Source organism: Danio rerio, chromosome 2, assembly GCF_049306965.1.
Source record: "Danio rerio strain Tuebingen ecotype United States chromosome 2, GRCz12tu, whole genome shotgun sequence".
NCBI lineage: Eukaryota > Metazoa > Chordata > Actinopteri > Cypriniformes > Danionidae > Danio > Danio rerio.
Window position 1 is genome coordinate 45,716,992 of NC_133177.1, and position 26,368 is coordinate 45,743,359.

Here is a 26,368-nt window from a genome sequence, read left to right on the forward strand (position 1 = left end):
GGTTAGTTAGTTAGTTAGTTAGTTAAAGAGTTGGTTTAAGAGTTGGTTAGTTAGCTAAAGAGTTGTTTGGTTAGTTAGTTAGTCAGTTAGTTAGTTAGTTAGTTAGTTAGTCAGTCAGTCAGTCAGTCAGTCAGTCAGTCAGTTAGTTAGTTAGTTTGCATGTTTGGTCTTAATAATTGAAACATAAACACAGATTAGTGAACATAAACAGAAGCTCAAACGCGGAATCTGAAATATGCCATGTGGCATGCAACAATGAACCTCATTGGTTGTCACACATCAAGCAAGCATCTTTAAGCAAATGCTTTAAACCTTAGCTGCATTCAAAATCACATACCACTAAGGAACTACGTTTTAAATTTGAATTTACTTCACAACCATTAGAAAAGGATGTTCTATATGGTATGAATGTGAGTGTGAATGGAATTTGGACAAACTATATCCATCATGTTGTCATTATCACATGACCTACCCATATCAGTTGTCCGCTTTACTTTCATTCATAAATTCTCTCATGTGGCCTCATGGAATTTTATAGTGTCTATTGAACCTGCACTGCAGAATCTAGGGAATGCACTACGGATACTATGAATTAGAACACACTACTCGGTTCGTAAACTATTTTCCACATAATATATAGTAAAAAAATATGCAATTTTGGATGCATTGCTATTGTTTGATGTTTAGGTAAAGAGGTCTTACTACCAAAAATGTACACACACAGGTTAATCTGCACTAAAACCATGAAATGTAATTAATTAATATTATCAAATAAAAAAAAAAATTATGTTCATATTTGTTCTGAAGACCTAAAGATGGTGTCTTCTTGGAATGACATGAGGGGCAGTACAAATAATAATTTAATGTTTCTTTTGGCTTAATGATGTGTGGCACAGTACAAAAACATACCTGATGAGCACACACTGGTTGTTAGAGCGCTTCCACAGGGATCTGTAGCACTCGTTCGCTATGGCGTAGATGTGAGGAGGGATTTCGCCCAGGTGATGTCGGCTGTATCGCTCTACAGCCGCGCCGTCATACAGCCCTGACAGACTCTCATACGGGTTTACTGCTACTAAAATAGAGCCGATGTACGTCTGCAAACACAGAGAATGGAGAGACAGATAAGTACATTTAAAGTTACACTTTATCTATGGGAATCATTTGCACGTGTGTTTTGGTTTCTGCTGCAGGCCAACTTTTCAAACCACTGATGCAAATAGATTGTAAGAGTTGAGATGCTTGGATTTGAATAGCAAATAAGTGCAAATTGGCATCTAAACGGTCAAATGTTAAGGATAGTTTAGGACATGTCATTATATTGTGTGTGTGATTGTACATATATCTATGAATAGTGATTAAATTTGATGCTATACTACTATACATTTAATTAATATGCATATCGTGTGTATGTACATATAAAATATGAGTTATTGTAATATTTGCAATACTAACAGTATTTACTACAGTACATTTTCAACATTCTAAAGGAACTTGAAAATTCACAAACAATTTAAATTCTTCCAGCCATGTTGTTTACAATCTACACTGAAAGAAATTATAACACTTTGAACCTTTTTTTTTTTTAAAACTGTAATTTGTTAAAGCTATTTTTGTTTATTCTCAAAGTATAATTAAATTTTAGTTCAAACTTGAAATATTTTTTTTTAAATCCAAAATATTTATTGTGGTCAAGAAAAAATTACATGTGGTTTAATAAATGAAGAATTCAGATGTTTTTCAGTTTTTTTTTATTATTAGCATTTTTAATCAGGCTCTTATGTCTTGATTCAGTCATTTCCCTTTTATGGCAACGAATAGGTTATTTTCATTACTTTTAAAATAAAATAATTGAACATAAACATAAGAGCCTAAGAAAAATGCTCATTGTAGAAGAAAATTCTATAAATATATATATTTTTTTACTTTAGAACAATTTTTTTAACCTCATATTAAGGTAAAATTTTGCTTTTGATCAAGGTAAAAAAAAAATACTGTAATAATTTTTACATGTAAATGTACAGTATAAATTACTCTCAACTTATAATTTTGACATATATTCTGTCCGAAGAAAAAGAAATACATAGACTTAAATGCCAAATATAGCTTTTATAGAAGACGAATGAACTGAATTACTTCAGTCCAGCTTAAAATCAAAATCCAAGTAAAGTTGTACATACATAAATACATTGTAATTGCATATAATATTAGGCTATGCTACCGCTAGTTCTTTTATTTGCAATAATGAGGTAAACTATCTGCTTCTGCTTTCATTATGGCTATACATGTCAAGGAAGATAGGAATAAAACTCTCATTAGAAATACAAAAAAACTAAAAGCACATACATTTTTTTTCATGTGGTCATGTGACATGTAAACTGCTGGCTTAAAGTAAAAATATTACTTTGAGACTAACTTAAGGAGTTTTTGCTTTAAGGCACGCTGGACAAAACGTTTGATAAAACAGGTTATAATTGAAAACTATAATTTCCTTTTCCTTCAACTTACTGTAGTCTCTTTATTCATCAACGGTTGCCACAGCAGAATGAACCGCCAACTTATCCAGCATATGTTTTCACACAGGGGATGCCCTTCTAGCTGCAACCCAGTACTGACAATCATCCATTCACACTCATTCACACACATACACTATGACCAATTTAGTTTATTCAATTCACCTATACTGCATGTCTTTGGACTGTGGGGGAAACCATAGAACCTGGAGGAAACCCACAAGAACACAAGGAGAACATGCAAACTGCACACAGAATAGCTGACTGACACCGCGGAGACTCGAACAAGCGTCCTTTCTGTGAGGCGACAGTGCTAACCACTGTATCACTGAGAAATATGAAAAACTGATTACGGCTGGATCATCTGTTGCTGTTTAACGTGTCAACACAACTACTGTCAAAATCACATTTCTCCCACAGAATCCATGAAGAAGTATACAGTACTTTCAATGAGCTTTGCATGTTTCTCATTCATGAGGTTTATTCAGTCAAATCAGCAACACGAATTTACACAGTAGGTTTTATAGTGACATTAACGTGAGGCTGTAATTCAGATCAGATGGAAGCAGAGGTACAGTAGAGTAAAGTATTTCAGAATCAGTATTTGGCCCTCAGAAGGGGAAAACTGTCTCATTCAGGCACAGGTGTAACCAGTTTGCTCTGAACGGGCTGGCGGGATTCCCTTCTCTAGTAGTCCTTTTTTAAAAAGTGGCCTATTTTAAAAACAAGGACGCTGTTGTCTTTTATTCTGTGCTTTTGACTTTTACCAGTTAATTTCAACTCACTGCAGAGATTTAACACTTTTGGCTCTCTGTACTGTAGCAAAGCTTAAAAGGTTTTTGTGTGGTTTAACATTTATAATGGCTTCAACAATGCATTGATGAATACCTGTCAATTTTTGAATAATTTGGACAAAACTTTAAAAATAATATTTAAAATATATACAAAAATATATATAAAATATTTATATAAAAAAATTTATTAAAAAAAAAAACAATGGCAGTAGGAATAAATGTCTTCTTGTACTTAGCCATTTTTTGATAAAGGGATTTTGTACTGTCCACCAGACAGAAGTAACTTAAAGGATGGGAAAAGTCTTCCAAAATAGTGGAGGTTTTTCTTTTTGTCGCTACTATAAATAAATCAGTTAGAGGTGTTTGTGTATCGCCAATTATTTTACTTGCTACGTTTACTAATCTTAAAAGTGTATTTTTGCTTTTAACAGAGAGGACGTTAAACCAGGCTACTATGTTAAAAGGACTTTGGGTTTTAAAAGATTTAATGGGTGATGGACACTGGAATATTAAGACCTGTTAAAATTAATTTAAGACTTAACACAATATTTTAGTGAATTGAAGTCTTTTTAAGGCCTAACATTTAGTTTTTAAAAATAAGGCATTTTAGGACCCAGTGGACACCCTGTATTATATTACTATTATTATAGTTATCAGCTTTCTGGATTAAAAAACATGCATTTTTATATAATTTTAAGTTTCATTTTAAAAGTTATCCTTTAGAGCATTTATTTGATGTTTATTTATTTGACCTTAAATATTGGTGAAATTTTTTTTCAAATAAATATGAAATATTTTACATTAACCTTTTGTAATCTTTCTGCTAATAAATGCTCAAAATGATTATTTTTTTTACTCAAAATGTACCTGCACTGCTATTATCGTTGCATCATTTTCTTTTAATCTCCATTTTATATATGAGGAACTAAAATGCCAAGTCTCACCTTTTAATTAATCATATTCTTAAAGCACAACTAACAGTGTTAGATCCTCAAGAAACCTCCACAGGAAATTTACAGTTTGCTTAAAATATTGTGGAAGCTTTTAAAACTGTTCCTCACAAACAGTCAATAGATGGGTTTTTGAAGATTACACAAAGTTAAATTTAAAAAGTTTTAAGACATTTTTAAGACCACAATGAATTCAATTTTAGACGTGTATAGGGCTAAACGCTAAGGATTTTTTTTTCGAATCCCGGCTGGGTCAGTTGGCATTTCTGTGTGGAGTTTGCATGTTTTCCGCGTGTTGGGATAAAAAACATACATACATGAGATCACAAACGCTTCAGGTTATAGGCATTCACCACACACATACACCTATATAAAAAGACATAGCTCTGGCATTTGACAAAGTAGAGCTTACACAATCTCTCCCAGTTCTGTGCTTAATTCAGCTATATACTCAACAGAGAAAGAGCAGCTCTAACCATAATAGAAGAAGCTGTGGATTGTGAGCCACAACCTGTAAGTATTTTTATTTGTTAAAATTGATCTATTACATGCACAGTTTCTAGCGTTAATGGTTTGTTGTAGCAAGGATGGAAACAAGGGGAAATGCTGTTTGGCACCGCTAAAAATTTAGCTACAAATTCATATTTATCCGTCAAAACAGTGTTAACACCCACAATCTTCAGCAGTGCTGCTGTATCTCTCGGAGGAACTAGAAAATATGATATAAAGTAAGAAATATGATTAAATAAGGTGTTTTTTTTTCACAAATGAAGCATGAGCACACATTGCTTTGCATTTTATAAACACAACCAAGCCTTAAAAATACACTCTGGACCAGCCCTTTAAGAAAAATAATTATACTATTACAGTAAATAAATATAAAATTTGAGATGGATTGTTGGTGATTGTTTAAGTGTTGGCCAGATTGTGTAGCTATACATAAACAAATAAAAAAAATTAAGACGTGTTAAAAAAGATTTACAACCCAATATTTTTGTAAATTTAGGACTTTTTAAGGCCTAAAAGTTTGTTTTTGAGATTAAAGACATTTTAAGTCTTTTTAAAAGCCCGCAGACACCCTGTTATTGAACTAAACTGAACCAACATCTTATATCTGAGGAATATTCTTGTCTATTCCTGTGAAGCTGCTTTGAATAAAAGATTAGGATCTCTCTTTTTAGTAAAGTTTACACACAATGCATCACATAACTGAATCGAATCAGTCCTAATGCACTTTAAATAAAGGTATAACATGACTTCACAGAATGATTATATATATATACCACATCCAATTCAGCCAATCAAAGTGTGACACACTGCCCCAGATGCCACCGAGAGCATTTAATCTCCACAAGTGCCACCTCAGAAATGCAGCGAAGGTCTACAGCAGCCACGTCCTTCCCATAACCTCCCCCTGGGTGTGTCTGCAAATGTGTGTAGTTGCACTGAGGGGTTTCATTGGGACCGAATGTCATCGCTCTGTTGCTGTTGGGCCCAGTCCAATGCTGCTACTAATATCATTAAAGATAAGTGCTCATAAAACAAGACGCAGAGATGCAGTTTTTTCAAGAAAACATGCTTTTTATATGCTGTCCTTCTACATGCACAGACAAGACTGCACTCTAGGGAGACAGCTGAGAGTGACTGCTATGCACAGTGATGTATAATAAACTCACACACACACACACACACACACCTCTCAATGTTAAACCGAGTGTGTAGGGTGAAAGTTGAAACATGATCCGGCACAACTGAAGCAGAACTATTTCCTGCTACAAGCTCACACTACAGGGAAAAAGAGAGAGAAATAGAGAGAGCAATCATGTGAAAGGGAGGTAAACCTCACATGCAAAAGACATTTTCTGGATCACCAGTGTGTGTGTGTGTTTGATGTGGGAAGCTGCTCTTGCATTTTCTGTCCAAATGCAAGGCAAAAAAAAGTCCACAGCTGTTTATAATCAGAGAGAAAGAGAGAGAGTTAGTGTGTTAGTGTATGTGTGTGAGAGAGAGATAGAGAGAGAGAGAGAGAGAGAGAGAAAGAGAGAGAGAGAGACGTCTTTGTGCTTTAAATGCTGTGGAATTGGATCTCAGCAAGACACACATTCCACAAAACGACACACACATACACGCACGCACACATACACACACATGTTCATGCTCAAGCAGACGCTGCTATTTTCATCAAGACTTGTATGTTTTCATTGGCATGAAGAATGTTTCAGTTTATTTGCACTGAGTCTAATAAGTTTAATCAGATTTTATGCATTAATTTTTAATATGTGACCCAAGTTGAAGACGAAATAGGCGAGTTTTTTCGCAGACCACCAAACACAAACCACACACACCACACACAAATAACAGCCTAATGTGTTCTGATTGCTCCCATATGTCACCAATTAGCCAATCAGTTTAGCAGAACTGTGGCGGCTGCTCTAATTAGACAATCAATTTGTTAGATTTAGTAATGCGGACGGGTACAGATAGTTTTATACACAATTTTATATATGTGTACCTTAAAAGATGACTGAAGATTTTATTTGCATGCAGAACAGAGGTGCGTTTCCCAAACAACAACGTAACTCTCGAAAGAACTAACATAGTACGATTCTTCGAATGATGCAGTGACGAGTGTTTCCCAAAACCATAGCTGCTTTGTTGCAGATCCATCGTTTGAAAAAAAAAAAAATCCAATATTACTTTTAGTAAAAACATGCACTCGTTTTCCATATTAATTGAAATATATGTAAACTACACATATAGGGCCAATGTTTCCTTTACAAACATTATTATACATATTCTAATCTCATATATAAATCATAGAAATCATCAATGGTTGTAATTTACAGTAGGCTATTTATTAAGAAATGAAAAAAAAATCCTACTTAATAATAATAATAATAATTATTATTATTATTATATTTATTTTTAGTATTATTAATTCATTATTATTATTATTATTATTATTAATATTTATTATTATTAATATTTATTATTATTAAAAATATTTATCTTAGTATTATTATTTATTACTATTAATATTATTATTAAAATAATAATAATAATAATAATAATAATAACATTATTAATAATAATAATTATTATTATTATTTAGGATATTGTTTATTTATTTATTTATTTTTTATTTTTTTGTTAACTAATCTACTTTTATAAATAATCTACTTTTACATCTTTGACACATTCAAACCTCTGCAGAAATGTTCTAACAGGCCAATGTCATATACAGTACAGATACTTAATAAATAAGCTACAATAAATTAAAAGCATTAACATATGCTATATATTTTGTTTTCACAAGCTTTGGAGACATAACGTAAATTCTGCTTTTAGGTAATAGGTCAATAGTTTTATTTAAATGTAGATTTTTCACGGTATTTTACTGAATACGGTTAACATGTGAATTATGATTTGACTGAATTATGATGTACACTGCTCAACATATTCGAGTAAATCCCTCACAAATCTCTCATTTAAATTAATATTTTCTATAGAGGAATTACCAACCTACGTCCCACATGACGTCACACAAGCTCCTGGTTGCAAAAAGAGACCAATTGCAAAAGCAAACATGTCGTGTTGTGCGGTAGGATGCTAAATTCGAAGTCCAAAAGTTGAAAACTTAACTTTTAATGTACACCACACTGCTTTTAATGCCAACCTTTGGCTAAAAGGGAACTGAATGAAGTGACGACCTAATTAAAAATGCTTGACTGCAGTTCTCAAATCAGGTAAGTTCACGCTATGCTGAATCATACACATTACTCATTTTTGATTGCAGCAATGATTCCAGCAAAAACAGTTAAATATGGTTAATTAAACTAAATTTCTATATGGTTATTAAATTTCTAGGCAGAATCTCGATTTTTAGCATTACAAAGTTTTGATTGTGTTAATCATGAAACATTATTTCTTGCACATGATCACACAGAACAAAACTGTTGGCATCCAAAGACTTGTAGGACTTCTCTCTTGTAAAAACACTTGGAGCTTCAATGAGATAATGTATTTCGGGCTGGATGCTTGGCCGTCTTATCCAGTATCCAATAGAAGGGTGCTATCACAAATGGACCTGTCAGATGAACGCCGCTCACTTTAACGTTAATTTTGCCGAATAACTGTGCTAATCACTAGGTGACAAGCTGTAATAATATGCTGAAAGCATGTAAAGCATGTAATCAATATAACTTATTTCTAAGACAACAACGAACTCTATACCACATCGGAAGTCATTCCCTCGCTGTAAATGCAAGCGCTCCCGTTTTTTTCTGCAATCTCGCTGTGCGCGCATCTTGAATGTTTACAAACATGGTAATTCGTCTATATGATTCATTCATTCATTTTCTTGTCGGCTTAGTCCCTTTATTAATCCAGGGTCGCCACTGCGGAATGAACCGCCAACTTATCCAGCAAGTTTTTACGCAGCGGATGCCCTTCCAGCCGCAACCCATCTCTGGGAAACATCCACACACACACTCTTACACTACGGACAATTTAGCCTACCCAATTCACCTGTACCGCCTGTCTTTGAACTGTGGGGGAGCACCCGGAGGAAACCCACGTGAAGGCAGGGAGAACATGCAAACTCCACACAGAACGCCAACTGAGCCGAGGTCCGAACCAGCGACCCAGCAACCCCATTGCTGTGAGGCGACAGCACTACCTACTGCGCCACTGCCGCGCCCCGTCTATAGGATGCTTTATAATGTTATATGTGTTCATATACATTAGATTAGTCAGTACTGTAGTCAAATCTGGAGCTTATCTAATAAAATAACTTACGATAACAGTCCAAAAACTAGTACACCCAAATTTATTTGTTAATAAATATTATTAAATTTTTAAATAAAAAATAAAAAAAACTGAAAAATTCAAGAGAAATTAAAGGTGTAAGATTTTGTTGAAACTTTGTAGTTAGTATTTTTTTTTATTTCACATGAATGTCAATGTATTACCTTTCAATTTCTAAAGATGTTTGGTGAATAACATATTATTTTATTTATATCAGTTAAATATATCAGTTTAAAGAATCTGTTTTGTTCAAATGCTTCAAAATATATTACATATATTTACTGAGAAATCGCTAAAAATATATTTTCAGATGGGGTGTACATGTTTATGTTTTAAAAAAAGCCCTAAAACACATTTATTTTCCAGTTCTGACGTAAGGTTGGAATGAAGAAATTCTTCAGTCTTTTTTTCAACCCCTAATAAGGTGTGGGAAAAGTTTTCAGTCATGTCGAAACAGGAGGTGTGTATTTTTCTCAGGATAAGTGAGTAACTCTGACGTTACTGTGATAACCATAACATACCTTCAGTCACACCCACACTCAGCTGACTGGTTCACACTCACTCAAACTCAGTCAATCACACAGCATCATGTGACACAGCAGGGAGACATGTTTTCTGGAATAACTGCGATATCTTTACATCATATATTGCTCAATCGAACGGACATTTAAGACTATTACTGTATTTATACATGCTTTTCATACTGTTATTCATATGTTCTGTATCATCATTACATCATAAAACTCAACTATAAAGAGAAACTAAACTATTACTCTATATGTGAAAGAATATAATATTATTTATATATTATTACTCCTATTTTCTGGTTCATTACATCATCAACAGTTATACAGACAAATGGCACTATTGCTGATTCTTATGTATGGATTATAACTAATAACAGCAGTATTTTTAATTAAGAATTCTCAATTACCATGTTATAAGTCTTTTTTGTCCACTAACACATTATAACAGAACTCAGTAAGGGGACAAAAAGTGTGTCATATAAATTATGTACACTGTAAAATCAGTGTAATGAACATGTTAAAAATTGATAAATGGTTCACCATAAAATAAAAATTGTGCCATCATCCTAATATTTGGGTTTTAAATGTTTGATTTGTTCTAATGCAGTACATAAAAAGTAAACATCGAAGAATTATAAAAAGGCGCTACGATAAAAATGAATGAGTTCCAGTGATGTCAAGCTCTACAATGACACATAAGCTCCATAAAAATAGTCCCATGTGTTATAAAGTCTTATGAAGCCATCCGATAGTTCTGTGTGAGGAACAGGCTGAAATTTAAGTCGTTTTTCATTGAAACTCTTGATATCTGGCCTAGTTATTCTTGGCAGATTCACGAGAGACGCAGTCATGTTGGATTTGTGAACAAATCATTCTTGTGAATCAGATTTTTACGATGAATTACTGATCCCACAGTCAGCAATACTTTACAGTATTTTTGTGCAGCGTAAACTTTGACAGCCCAGGCCCTCATTTACTTTCATTAAATAGAGAAACATCACCAAAGTTTAGAAATTCATCATTTTAAAAGGTTCTATTGTGATCTTTTACAAAGTCTTGATTAACTTTGGAGGTGTATTAAAACATGCTTGCATGCTTGGTGTTTAAAAAAATCTATTCATTTCCACATAATTTACTTTACAAAACCTTTCTCCCCAGCCGTGCACAAAAAGGCTTGATTGGTTCTCGAATTTGACTGAAGGACTGCTTTCCCAATAAAAAAATGTGTTATGATTAGTTAGCTGTCCCAGTGCATTGTGATTGGCAAACAGAGAGATGCTGTTTCAGTACTTACTTGCATGTATTTTAAGAGAGTTTACATGTTGTAAATCCAGCAGCTGTAAACTCTCCACTACAGTGCAGACTAATGGTGTGTTCACACCAGACGCAGTTAAAGCGTCAAGCGTGAGTGATTTACATGTTAAGTCAATTCAAAGACACGATGAGACATTTTACGGTGCTATTTGTGCAAATGAGGCAATGTGAATTGAGCGTTTTGGGTGTTTGACGCACTTAAAGCGAGATTTGAAAGAATCGGTCGAGTTGAAAAATCTGAACTATGGTGGAGATTGGCACTGTGTTAACCAATCGTGCTATAGTAGGGGCATGATTATGACATCTATGACAAGGAGTGTCACGTGAGGAAATACTGCTAGTTATAATTGTATTAATTAATAATATTGTGATATTCAAGATTTGTGAAGTCATACAGCACCGGATAACTTAAAACAATGACCACAAGTCTTTACTCCATCTTTAAAAGTCTCCTTAGTCATTTTGACAACACAAACACTGCTGTCCCCTCAATGGAAACTCGCCTCTGCTTTCATTTGATTGGAGAATGAACTGAAGAAGTTTGCTTTCCCACTCAAAGTTGACTTTTTTCAACTGCAGGCACACAGAGCGCTATGGCAGAAACGTGAGGCACAGCAGACACTTAAAATGTGAGGCATGCAACACGTATGAAGCAGCATGCAAAATGCTCACAGCCATTAGAAAACCATTTAAAAAAGATGCCTCTCAACGTATAAAACTGCATTCGCTGTCATCAAAGTTTACCATGGCAGCACTCATCAACTAATATGATCATTATTAAAATGTTTAAACAATGAAATACATGTTCTCACACATATCTGAAAATCTGAAAATCAGATATTTCACAATCTATTTAAATTGAGAAAAAAAAATTGGTTAGGAGAATCGCTCATAATCCATAGACTGTATGGATTAGTGTTGTCACAATACTGAATTTCGATACCAATAGGTCCTGAAGTTTAAAAACCTCTATTTCCCGCTAACATTCGAGCACGGTCTTAGACAGCGCTGATTTATCATTGTGTACACGTGCTCAACAGAAATGACTGTAATTACCCGTGAAGGTGATTAGTTTACCAATTTACCGCTGTTTACTGAGAGTAACTACAGATACAAGGACACTGGAGCATTTTAAAGCCGCGATTATCAGATTCAAAAGTCAGATACGTCAGCTCATAAACAGACCAGCTGATCTTCGTGGCTTTAAAATGCTCCAGCGTCCCTGTATAATTTTTTACCGAATACCAGTATCATGACAACACTAGTATGGATATAGCAGTAGATATCAGAGTGGTAAAATTATTGTTGTTTTATCCCACCTCACCCCCCAACCCTTTAAATTTCCAAAGGCAGGATTTGGGCTGCTTTATCACATCATTAAGCCCATACAAAAACATTTGTAGTCCAAACGAGCAGTTCTGTTCATTGTAGTTCTTGAAAAGTTTAAAACTAAATATCTCCCTTGGGATTAGACTTTGACATGTGTAAACTTTTTAATCTTTTTTTACTCCCAAACATGATTATTAAATAAAGACATCAATGTCTCATTTAGTCCACAAACCAACAATCCCTAATTATGTATTAATTGGACTTGATGCAGATCAGTGGGAATAAAGACTTCAGAGAGTCAGCAGTAGCATGTTAACTCTGTTCCTTCCAGCCCGTCTGGAAATCTGGAACTAGACTAACTGCTTTTGGCACAGACCACATCCCGACAATACACACACACACAGCACTAACACAGTTGAACCAGGCCCAAATAAGAACACAGCACACTGTTGTGAGGAAAAGCTCAAAGCAGCGACATAAAGAAAGAGCCAAAGGGAGAGAGCTGTGTAATTAAGCAAATAAATTTTACTTGACAAATTAAAAGCACTGAAAGTGGTCCAGCCACCTGCACGACAACCGTGTATCCTTGACGACTACATGTTTGAACATTCACACTAGGGCGCACACACTCATTAATAAATGCTCAGTGATGAATAAACAACACTATATTGAATGTGTGTGTGTGATTTTTGCGGTGTGTTTGCTCACATATATGGCCTTCTGTGTGTAGCGGAGGTGCAGATTGTGAAGAATGGCCCCGTCATGCAGATCCTGTAGGGCTGCCATGTCCTCCACGCTGGTGATGCTGCTGCTGTGCATTGGGTAAACCCTTTGTCTGCTCACTGCGTTCTGTTTGTAGGTGTACACCTAAGCAAAACACACAATATATTTATTTTTTGTATTGAACATTTGTGTTATGACCATGAATGAAACAGAAAGAGAACAATGTACAAAGAGAGATAAATATTTATGTTTGCGTTGATGTAAACCAGGTGTTAATTGTATATTAATGCACATTAATGCAACATTTATTTTCCTTTTGCTTGCATAATGATTGCTAAAATTGTATCATTTTTCTGTTTCCTCAGGCACTTAGCTGTACTAGTTCCAGGACTCTCATGTTACTCTGTACTTTTTTCTTCTTCTTTCAAAGTAATCCTTTTCTATGCAAAAAAACAAAACAAAACAAAACTGCCACATAACCTGCTCAGGCTGGTCTGTTGGCACAATTAATAGGGTTTTAGGCTCTATTCAACCTGTTTAAATCAGACAGACCAGCATGAAGACAATCTAAACCAGATGAGCACCAGTTTGGTCAGGCTGGATAGAGTAGCATATTTGAAATTTATTTATTCATCAATTTTCCTTTTAGCTTAGTCCCTTTATTAATCTGGGGTCGCCACAGCAGAATGAACTACCAACTTATCCAGCAATTTCAAATCATCCTGATTTGACAAGGGGGTGGAGTCACAGGAACTGGGGGGATGTATGGCATGACTGAAACTGGGGTGTGTACGGCATGGGATGTGTACAGCATTAAAAGCAAATCAAAACGATTGTTGCAGTTGACTTGAGAGGTTTTGAAAAGGCAATACTGGAAAAAATATTAAGCAAAATATTTATATCTTAAAAAAATTGCAAATATTTAAAAAAAAATTGAGCTATTTGATTTTTATTTGCAGTTCTTTATTTTTGTTATAAAAAATCCTTTTTATTTCTCATTTTTTGAGATTTGCATAATTATTATTTATTGCTCAATACTTTATTTTTGGTTTGCAAAACTATCTTTTATGATCATTTCTCATCATCTTAAATTAAAAAAAATTGACGTATGACTAGGCATGGGACGATATACTGTAAGTATCGACAGTATGATAATCTGGATAAAAATTCCATGTTTTACGGTATTATGATTACTGCTCTAAAATATGTTCTTTTTAAATGTCTGGGTTAAAAACAAAAACTTTATTTCCTTTTAAACACAATATATTTCATTTTGAGAAACATTTAAAATATTTTGGAAGAATAAACATGTCAGGCTAAATTACTTATTGACTTTAGCTGTCTTCACTTGTTACTGTTTTCCTAAAAACATAAACAAATAAACGTACATAAAAAATCATGCACATACCTTAGGAACGGTATAGCAGAAAATGTTGACGGTTTTAAAACCTAGACTTTTCCAAACTGTGGTATACCTCAAAAACGGTTATCGTCCCATGCCCATGACAGCTGAGTGGAATCCGTAGGACTCTGAATAATAAACCCTGAAACTCTGATCAACGGGGGAGAGGTTACTTGCACTTGTTTTAACTATTTTGGCTTGTTTTTAAACTTTTCGGTGTGAAAGAGAACCGCACCAAGAATAAAAATAAACACTGTAACAATTTCAATCCCTGTTTCAAAACAAGCGAAGCGATCTACAGGTGTGAAAGCACCCTTAACCTCCTAGGACTTAATGGCCACATACGAGGACAGCACATTTTAGCTCTTAAGTGGCTATTTAAAATACTTTGAATGTTTAATATTTTATTACAGACATAAAGTGTCATCTACAGTAGCAACTGTTTTGCAGCATATCAAATGTCCCAAACACTATTTTTAACTGTGCAAAATGGGAAAAAACATGTTAAAAAAAATGTATATGTATTATATGCAATAAAAAACAGTCAGGAAAAAGTGTTTTATGTCAATTAGGACCACGGGTAAACATATATGGACATCATTCTTCTGATGATACTTAGGTTTTATTCTAATTAGGTTCCAATAAGCCAAAATAGCAAAGAGAAATAAAAATACATGTAAAAAAAACACCTAAGGCCTTAAGAGGATAAACAAACAAATTAAATTAGGTAATGTTCGAATTCATTTGTTTGTTTAAATTCAGCCCAATTAAATAGTTTGCAATCACTTACTTAAAAAATTTATTTAATCCAATGAATCATTATTTTTTCAGTGCACCAATACACAAAATAATACTCAAACTAGCCTAAGAAAAGCAATAAAGATTCGGTAGGTAACAGACTGTAGACAAGGCAGCCAGACACAAAAGAAAGTTGCAAATGCATGACTGAACATACAAGAAGATAAAAAAACAGACTTAAACATTTCAAGAAAGTCGTTAAAACACAAACACAGACACTGCTCAGTTAACTGAGACTCCATGACGACAAACAGCCTGCTGATCTTTTCCAAACAGAAGTGTGTGTGTGTGTGTGTGTTTGTGTAAAATGAGAGCACGCCACCTGTTCAGCAGTGCGTTGTGATCTGAGGTGCACAGAGCAGATGTTCAGCCACTGCTCCCGTGTAATGCATACACCTACTTACCTGACCGTAGTCTGTGTTAAAGACCACCACTCCGCCCGAGCACGAGTCCACCGTACTGGGGACATAATGATCCTCCACCCAGAGCCACACACGACAACCCTGTCAAAAACACAAACACTGGTTATAACACACTGAACAATAGCAGCAGAGCCACCAGTGTGAAGTAATTACGGATCTGGAGATAAAACATGATGTTTGAGTGCATGCTGTGGGATAGAAATATCAAAAAATACAATACAAACAAATTCACAAGTCGACAATTTCATTGGTTTCTGTGCAGTTACAAAACTCTCAATGGGAAAACTCCACTATATTTACAGTCACTTCTTAACATTCAAAAAACATGTCGAAATCTGCGCTCTAGTTTTATTAACCTTTGTATACCCAAAGTACGCACTTCATTTGGTTGCCACTCTTTTCAGTTTTCTGCTGCAAATGCCTGGAATCTGCATCTGTAAAATTGTTATTGCATTGTGTCCTTGCAGCTTTATATCAGTTTTTATGTTGCCTATTGGCCAGGTCGTGATTGTAAATGAGAACTGGCTATCAATTGACATACCTGGTTAAATAAAGGTTATTATTAAATGATGTGTTAAAAAACTGTAAATATGTGAATTTCTGTGCAAAATCTGTAGCTTTGGATATGGAAAGTAACATTTGAACTGTTAGACAATATGTTTAGGTTACTTGATGGTATGCAAAAACAGTACAATACATATCATTTTCCATTGAAGCAAAAGTATTTTGTAATTGTTTGGTAAATTTGATAAACCGTTGAAAAAAAAGATAGTACAAAAAAAAACCCTGCATTGCATGTTATATATATTATTCATTATTTAAAAATACACTCAAAAACATGTTTGCTTATATAATGTAAGCTGAAACAACACAATTCTTTAGGTGTTTTTTGGGTGAACCTACAGTAATTGTTTTATATTCAATTCACTTAAATTTGTGAAAACTAAATTAACTTAATTCCTTCATGTTGTCCCAACACAAATCGATTGTAAAAACACAAAAAACTGTTTGTAGCACCACGTGGAATCTGTAAACCTGGATTTTGAATGCAAAATTCTAAACAGTTTGCCAGAAATTTTAATCCCTATTTTATACAAATAGTGCTTTATTTGCAAATTTTCAATGCGATTTTATAATTGTGTGCACACTGTTGAATGGAAACAAAGCTATAGACATTTAATAAAGAGTACAAACAAGTCTCAGGTTTAGAATATTGTCTCAAACTGTCCTCATACTTGCCAATGCAATAAGACTGCAAATCAAATGTCAAAGATTTCGATATGAAGACTAATATTTCTCATCAGACCAAATCCTAAGTTATACTCATTACTTATTTTGTAGCTTTATAGTCCTAGAAGGCCACTGCACAGCAAAGTTTAAAGAGCTAAAACCCTTAAGACATTTGTTTATCTCTGGTACAGAATTGCAGATATTTTAGATGAGATCTGAGAGCTCTCTCATCCTCTAGACAGTAACAGATATGCAAAGTCCAGAAAAGGACCCAAAAACATTGCAAAAAACATTTGCATGTGACAAAGCTCCAATAACACATTTTTTTGTGCTAGAAAAACTGTAAAGACAACTTTCTTGTGCAGGGGTTGTTTTGTATTGCCTGTGCAGGGGTTGCATTGCCACACTTCCTAATCTGTGGTAGAATAAATTGGCAAAAAAAACAACAACAACTAATTTTTATAGATTTTTCAGTGCTCAAATGTGTTTTTGGAGTTTCATCATATGGTATGTTTTGACAATGTTTTTGGTTCCTTTTTGGGACTACTTTGTAACCGTCGCTGTCTATAAAGCAAGAGAGAGCCCTTTGAATTCTTCTAAAATAAATTAATTTGTGGTCAGAAGATGAATGAAGGTCTCTGGGGATTGAAACAACATGAGGGTGAGTAATTAATAACAGTTTTTTCCATTTTTGGGTGAATTAAACCCTTTTAAAATGACCTTAACTAAACACACCTGAACAAACTAATCATAGTCTTGGACTCATAAAAAAAAAAAACTTCTAGACAAGTGTGTTGAAGCTATAATGGGAGCTAAAATCTTGGAGGATCTTGGCCCTGCAGGTGCAGGACTGGACACCCTTACTATAGTCTTACTTTGTCAACAACAGTCTCATTTTTAACAACAATTGTCTAATTTTATGTCTCCAAATGAAGATAAAGTTGAGTCTTGATTAATTCTCAGAGCGATCTCATTTTTCTTTTGGAAGTCTCTCACTTACTCACTCACTCACTCACTCACTCACTCTGTATAAGTGCACACGCTGATGGAAGAAACACATGGAGATCTGAACAGGCATGACTGGCAGTGAGGCCCCAGTGAAGCAGACATGGCTCAACTTTAACCCCATTCCCCACTTATACATACACACACATACACTTATCAGCACTGCATCAAACACTGCAGCATTGTTTTCAGGCCTGTGTTGAACTGCATTGTGGGTACAGTAGTTATAGAATTTGCAATGGTTCTAATAGAAAATTCTACTTGTTTAATTTGGAAACTACATTGGTCTTTTGGGTATCTACTGATAGTTTTATTGCATTCTATTGGTGGCACGTTAAAACCAAAAAGCCTGATGGAATTCAGTTTAACTTCAGTAATGGAATATGTCCCAAAACACACTAGAAATCATTCAATTGTACTGGTTTTAATGGTTATAAAATGTCATTTGGTATTTGTAGTGGAAATCATTAGCTTCTGTGATGTTTTCTATTGTTTTTCTTTTCAGCAGGGTAGTGCACATGAATTTACTCATTTTTCCACATGGAAAACATCAGTCTGCAACCATAAATCAAATCAAACATGAAGACAACAAAGTGATTATGGCTGACCACAGTACAAATAGCCAGTTTTAAATCCAAACCATGGAATTTGGAAACTCAATGGAGGCCGTGTGGATATAAAAGACACTAGAGCTGATTAAGATGGTTTGCTATTAAAAATTCGCCATTGTTAACCTGTCATGCTCTCTGTCATCCTCACCTCTCAGGTAGTGCAGCATGAAGTCAACAGCTCTTTATAACTTAGACAAGCAGAAACACACACAGAACTGCTGAATGATCAGACTGCTACAGAACAGCTGTGCAGCTGGACACACAACACACACACAACACACACACACACACACACACACACACACACACACACACGCACACACAACACACACAACACACACACAACACACTCACAACACACTCACAACACACAACACACTGTTGAGCACTTTCTCTTTCTGTCCCAGAATTATATGCAAAAACAGTGTAGAGGAGCTTAGACTGATTTCAGTTCAGAATTGCTGGCCTTCATTTTGCATATCGTTTGACAGAGCATTGAAAGCTGCCCCTTTACAATAACTTATCTGTAAATGTGCTTTACAGTAGCAAGGGCCTACCGCTATTTCATTTTACAGTCAAATAGTCTAACTGCAACTTATTTTTATGATAAAATTTACCACATTTTAATTTTACAGTATGACAACTTTACTGTACTTTTACTGTCATTTATTTACATTTTGATACAAAACCTTTATTTTTAGTATTTACTATTGAATTGATTAACTTTCAAATCAAATGTCAAAGATTTATATATGAAGATTAACATTTTCTCATCAGACCCTAACCCTAACCCTGAGTTATACCCAGTACACCATTTTTGTAGCTTTATAGTCCACTTTAAGGCCACTTCTCAGCAGAGTTTTAAGGGTTAGCTCACCCAGAAAATTCTGTTATTTACTCACCATTGTGCAATTTCAGTCCCTAACAGTCAGGTAACGATAAGGAATTTTGTTCGTTTTCGTTTTTGTTCGATATATTGTCACAGAAATCGTTGCGATAAGCAATTATATTGTTATTTTATTAACAAATGACCATATTATGTACAAAGTATTTTTATTATTAATTATTGATTTTAATATCCATTTAAATGTTTGCAAAAGTAATTTTCATTCATCATCTATCATTTTTTTTACTTCAACTACATAGCAGTACTTGATTGCATTGATTACAGTAAAATACAGAAAATTCCTAACATGCAGTAAGTTACTGTAAAGTTTTAAAATGACTTGCAATGCTGTGCATAATACAGTAGTGAATTGGTATTTTACGGGACGCTTTGAGTAAATTAAAATTGTGGCAAACTGGATTTGGTTTAGTTAAAAAAGGCAGATATCTATGTGTATTAACTAAACAGGGTATATTAGTGTGAAACTACAATCCTAAAAATTGCAATCAAGGTAATAAACTACATTTTATGTTTACTCAAATAATAAAACTGCTTCTTTAGCATTGACATTGCGATGTGCACCTCTGCAATAGTCACACTGTAGGCTCTGCAATGCCCACTCAGGATTAGCAGACAATCAGACACAACAGATATCATGTGATTTGTGGAGTTATACCAAAACGCATCTATAATATAATGAAAGTTTTTAATTAGTATTTGTTTATAAGGCCTATTTCAGTATTTCAAGCAAGAATAAAGCATCCAGGCACAAATCATTGTACTATTTGTAGCTTTAATAAAGATTATTAAAGAATTATTCGATTGTAAAATTATTAAATTAGAATTACTTAAATGATAAAGACAATAGTATTATTTTCCATTTAATAACTCAACTTCTGTAACTGAATACTAGTTGACTACCCTGAAAAACATAAAGCACTGTTCATTTCATTTGTATCTTTGCACTATTTTGTTTGTCTATGCTTGTGCAATATTATATGTTGTGCTCAAAATTATACAAATGAAAAGGACAAAATAATCGTAATGTCAGTTTTTTCCAATATTGTGCAGCTCACTATTAGTAATAATACAGTAGAAATAATTGGTATTAGTAGTTTTTAATACAAAAAGTGTGTTTGTAAACGTCACAAATCTGTCACATGACTAATAGTTATTGCAGACCATATTATAAAGATTACACTGTTATACTTCAAAAACCTACAAAGTTGCTGCCGACCTGAGGGAAATAAACACAGTAACCAAATGAAAAACAATGTTGTTAGGACTAAGACAAATGTCTGTAGAGGAAATGGACAATTTAAGCCAATTCTCTCTGATTACTGTCACATGCGCATCTCTCTGGTTCTTAACATCCTATGCTAAAGTTAACAGCAATCAAAAGCAAAGAAAACACAAAAAGATTGATGGAGTGATGAAAAGAGTGATGATTTCACTAATAGGATTAAGATATTACAATGTTTTAAAGAAATAAAATACATTTAAAGATAAAACTTTATTTAGATTTTTCCATTGAAAAGTCATTTTTAAGTAATTTTGCAACTATGTTAACTAGCAGTAATTGGAGTATTTTATACTCTCCAGTAGTGTTTTCAAAAATATTGATATATCAATAAATATTGACATTGAAACACTTAAAATGACACAATATTGCTTTTGATTAGTATAGACACTGGCTTTGCTTCCTCACACTCTCTCTTCTCACCAGCTAGAAGATCATTAATAAATAATATGATTTTAAAATTTAGTTTTAAACAGAAAATAATATGAGATTTCAGATTTTTTTTTTTTTTGGACTTAAGGACTTTTGATGTACCAGGTATAAGGATTATTCACTTTAGTTATTTTCCCTGTTTTTAATTAATTTGCAAACTTTTAATGTTCTGGAACTATTTCCCCACGTTATCAAAATTGGTCTCGAATATCGATATTTTTTAAGGTCTCATATTGAAGCTGGAAATTCCGTTATTGTGGCAACACTACTTTCCAGTATCAGTAACTTCCAAAATACACATAAACCTATTATATTAACTCTAACCTAAAAATAATCTACTTAATATCTATTTGACACATAGTTGAAAAGTTACTATACAATCAAAATAATCTCTAAAGGACACCTTAAAATGTAACCCGTTTATGAAAGTGAACAAATAAGAAAGATATCACAATTTTAAATTTGACTGATCATTTATGTTTTATAAGCAGCAGGAAGACTGCCACTGCAATACAAATACATTTTTGAGTATTAACAGACAATGTTTACTGTTGAAAGACATTTAACTGTTAGACATTTTATTGTATTTTTGCGGTAACTTACAGGCAGCACTGTTGTCAGCAATTTAGAACAACTGCCCCTTTATAGTATCTTACCTGGAAATGTGTTTTACAGTAGCAGGGCCCTACCGCAATTTCATTTTACAATAAGTTAGCTTTATCGCAATTTCTTTTTATGATAAAATGCCTTTTACCACATTTTAATTTTTACACTGACAATTTTTACAGTAGTTTTACTGTAATTTATTTACATTTTACACTGGCCTTACAACCTATATTTTTACTGTTAATATTGAATTGAATAAATTCCAAACAAGTGAAGAGAATTTGTATTTTTCATTGTTGTTATATCTATTTTAAATGGTTTACAAAAGTAATTCTTATTCATCATTCATCATCTATTTTAAATACATTTTGTGATACAAGATGCAAAATTAATACTTTTTTATTAACCATTAATTTTTGTCTTCAACTACTGTAGCAATATATGCTAATATGCAGTAAGTTACTGTATACGTTTTAAAATGTCTTACAGTGTGTGCTGGATTTGCTTTAGGTAAAAAAGACTTAACAAGCTCAAAACTCAGAGTTAGCCCCATCATGCAACTCCATCTCTAACCCACACTAACAGGAAACCCTAAACAAGGTTATCTCAGGAGTCCTGGGCCTCTAATCTAATTCCCCATCTCTTCAGTAAACCAGTAACACCGTTTCCCAACATTCGACTCACACACTTCATACTCGACAGTCATGAGAATACATTTCTCCACACACTAGCTTAATGTGCAGCGCATCTCTAGAGACAGGTTAAGAAACGAATGTGAAGAAATTTGTGGAAATATTTATTGTTTTGTATGGTGAACTTACTTTCACAACAACAACAAAAAAAATGCCCCAAGAAGTTTGCTAGACCTTACAGTATCTGACATTGGGGACATCCAGGAATGGGTCTACGGTTAAGACACTGAACTTGAATGTGTGCGTGTTTCCTTGACAGAAGCATATTTCAAGTTAAGCAGCTTTGTTTATCTGCAAACATGAAAAGATTATAACTGCTCAACCAGTTCATGATTGCAACACACACACACACACACACACACACACACACACACACACACACACACACACACACACACACACATACTACAGTTTACTAAACATATTCATAACTGTCAGTTTTATTTTGTGTGCTTACACATAAACATTTCCTACTGATTTACATTTTTTAAAAGCAAAAGAAAAATGTAAGTGCATTTAAATGATTTAAAGGAGATGAAACAAAAGGAAGTTTGATTTCCAGGGATAAACTGTGATGCAAACATACTGTTGGAAACCAGCCAATCCAGTTTTGGAGGAGTTGATAAAGAACTTTTACTTTCCAACTACACAAATGGGTCTTTACACCCTTTAAAATACAGATTCCAAAACAGATTTATTTTATTCACAGTAATGGCATAGAAGAACCATTTTGGATTCCCTAACGAAAAAAAAAAAAAGTTCATTAATCTGAAATAATATACAGTAAAAACAATAGTACTGCAAAAAAACAAAAACAAAAAAAAAACAACAACAGATATTATCAGCTCAATAAATGATTAAAAAGTTTAATTTCCTGTGTCACATGATCGCTCAGAAATCAAGAAACCTACAGTACAGTGGGTGACACTTCAAATCGACCATTAATGGCACTTGTGGCTCCATGGCAGTATTAAGGGATCAAGAATGTATTTTTAGGTGTTACAGCAGTTTCTACTATGCCACCAGAGGGCCAAAAAAATGGAATGCGAGCGAACAGAAATATACAGTAGCTGTAAATACCCTGCAAAAGAATTGGGCTTTAGACAGTCGATAAATAAGCTTTTCAGCACATTTTCATTTACAGTTTATTTAAATTTTTTTGTTGATTATATTTTACTTTCTAATTGTATGTCTTAATTATTATACATAAATAAGAAATGAATACCTAAATATGCTTAAATAATTATTTATTTAAAGACATTACCTAAACACGGAGAAACATCAAGCAGATTAATAAAATTTCATGGTGGGCCGTTATCGGGCGATAAAAAAAACATTGCCGTTAATCTATTCTCAAAGTTGGGTAGGAAGCTGGGGTCTCATACGTAAGCTATGATGACTTTCACCTTGATATTTTAGCGCGGATGTATACCTGACCGGTAAGCCTTCTGACAAAAAAGTGCCCTTCTGAATCAAATCAGCAGGATGCCCTTCTGGATCTTTTACTTACTTTGAAGACACTACTGACTATATACAATTACATGGACATCTGTAATCTAGTTATTTGCCTTAATAGACAATACTATAATTAAGGTGTTTTCTGTAATTTTGGGTGACTTTAACTGCAGTCGGCAGTTACACTTACACTCATGAACATTTCATTCATGCCCTCGTGACAAACTGGGGTATTAGACGCAAATAAGGAATAAGGACTGATGAGAGTGTTACGGAATTTATTAACGCATGCCAAATGGAATGAAAAAAACTTCTGCATTTCGCAAAGTGTGTGTGTGTGCAGTCCTTTACTGACAGCCACGTGCGTGGACCTTGTCGGAAAATATGGCAAAAAGTCCTACATGACAGTAAAAGTTTGATCCCGGTGTTTGCTTCAATAATGTCACTAATATACTGTATGCATACTCCACGTTTCAATTCCAATTCTGTTTAGTTCAGTTATGACTTTAGTTGAATTAGGGTCATCAAAAATCGCTGTTTCAAGCTTATGTAGGCCTACTACAGATCAAAATTCATGTTTAACTGAATAAACAGTTAGTAAACACAAGTAGATCTTATTAAACATAATTTATTTTCATCACCAATTATCATAGTAGAACGGTTTCTCAAGCAGTTTGTGATGCATTTTAGAAACAAGAGATCATGCACCACCTGGCTTTAGAAACCCGTTCTGAAAGAATTACTTTTAGTCATTATTCGGGTAGCACACATATTCTGAATGCCTTCGGCAGAATTCAAATGAGCCATTTTAATCTAGATTACAGTGAGATTAATCTAGATTAAAAAAAATAATCTATGCCCACCTATAATAAAATTATAATAAAAATAATTTTGGCGCAGGACATAAATTAACTCCCGCAAGATTATTTTTAATAATTTAGTTTCAGTTCAGTTCAGTTCAGTTTTTAAAATGTCAATATTCTCCTTTAAAATATCATGATTTGTTAACTTTTTTAACTATTAATGGCTCAGTATTTTTTGTGATTTAATTTCAATTTCAGTTACCTTGCATATGCGTGTGAAATATAATGCGCACATAACAGCATAAAAAAAGAAGGCGCAGTCTAAAGTTATAGTGAATTTATTAAAATGAGCCATATTAAAATACATCAGAAGTATATAAAGAAAACACGTCATCAAAACAGTCTGTCTATAGGTTTGGCTATTTTTATAGGCCTCCTACAATTTAAAATAAAGCTGCAAAGTGGGCAATATTATGTAGTGGGCTGTTTTTATGTATATTAATAATGTTGGAAAGCTTGAAAAGAGTTGCTGCTTAATATTGTTTTCATCTTCACTGAATAGTTGGTATTCACAGTCTCTTTTTATTCTATTTTAAGTTCAAAGTATCGCTTTCTTTAAAAAAAAACAAAAAACATTCTGACTCCAGGCCTCTGAATGGTTCTGTACGTGTCTGCCAGGTTTTCTGGCCAATATTCACTTCCTGTGCTAAAACAGATGGCTCGAGGGAGTCGCAAATTTAAACAGGTAGCGAGAATCCAACTAAAACATCACACACACACGCACTTATTCACAAAGACTCCCAAATCAAACATCATCGAGTCTTTTTAATTTTGTTTCATGTTCAGATGAAAGAAAAACTTGTCTTTGAAGTTAAAAAGTGCTCTGTGTGCATGAATGTCTGCGTCCTTGTATTGTGTATCTAAACTCTTAAAATAATATCAGAGTTTTGGAGGGCGGTCAGGCTGGGCGGAGTCAAGGATGAAACAGACCAGAGTTACTCTGTAATCTGACTGCTGCTTACCGTGCATGTTTAAAGCTTACCACACACACACACACACACACACACACACACACACACACACACACACACACACACACACACACACACACACACACACGCGCGTAATTATTTTACAATACAAACTAGGGCTGCTCGATTATGGAATTAAATCATAATCAATTATTTTGGTAAAAAATATTTATATCAGTCAGAATAAAGTCAGAATCATTAGCCCCCTTTGATTCTTTTTTCTTTTTAAAATATTTCCCAAATAATGTTTAACAGAGCAAGGAAATGTTCACAGTATGATAATATTTTTTCTTCTGGAGAAAGTCTTATTTGTTTTATTTCGGCTAGAATAAAAGCAGTTTTTAATTTTTTAAAAATCCTTTTAGGGACAAAATTATTAGCCCCTTTAAACTAACTTTTTTTTCGAGAGTCTACAGAACAAATCGCCATTATAACTTATAATGCCATTATAACTTATTATCAGCGTAATAACTTGCCTTATTACCCTAACCAGCCTAGTTAACCTAATTAACCTGGTTAAGCCCTTAAACGTCACTTTAAGCTGTATAGAAGTGTCTTTAAAAATATCTAGTCAAAGAGTATTTACTGTCATCATGCCAAAGATAAAATAAATCAGTTATTAGAGATGAGTTATTAAAACTACTTTGTTTAGAAATGTGTTGAAAAAATTTCTCTGTTAAACAGAAATTGTGGGAAAAAATAAAAAATAAATTTAATAAATATATTTACACACACACTA

The 26,368-nt window shown here is 33.8% G+C and overlaps 1 protein-coding gene across 2 annotated transcripts in view; it reads right to left on the reverse strand.

Moving 5' to 3' along the window:
- Positions 1-26,368, reverse strand: part of myo10 (myosin X) — a 95,290-nt gene that overhangs the window by 56,601 nt on the left and 12,321 nt on the right. For both annotated transcript variants that reach the window (XM_073929123.1, XM_005171401.6), the window contains exons 2-4: positions 15,561-15,659; positions 12,942-13,100; positions 910-1,097 (exon numbers count right to left, since the gene is read on the reverse strand). Coding sequence is in view for 1 of the 2 variants with exons in the window: in XM_005171401.6 (XP_005171458.2) it covers positions 910-1,097; positions 12,942-13,100; positions 15,561-15,659 (446 nt within the window). In the remaining variant the exon portion in view is untranslated. The remainder of the gene's footprint in view (positions 1-909; positions 1,098-12,941; positions 13,101-15,560; positions 15,660-26,368) is intronic.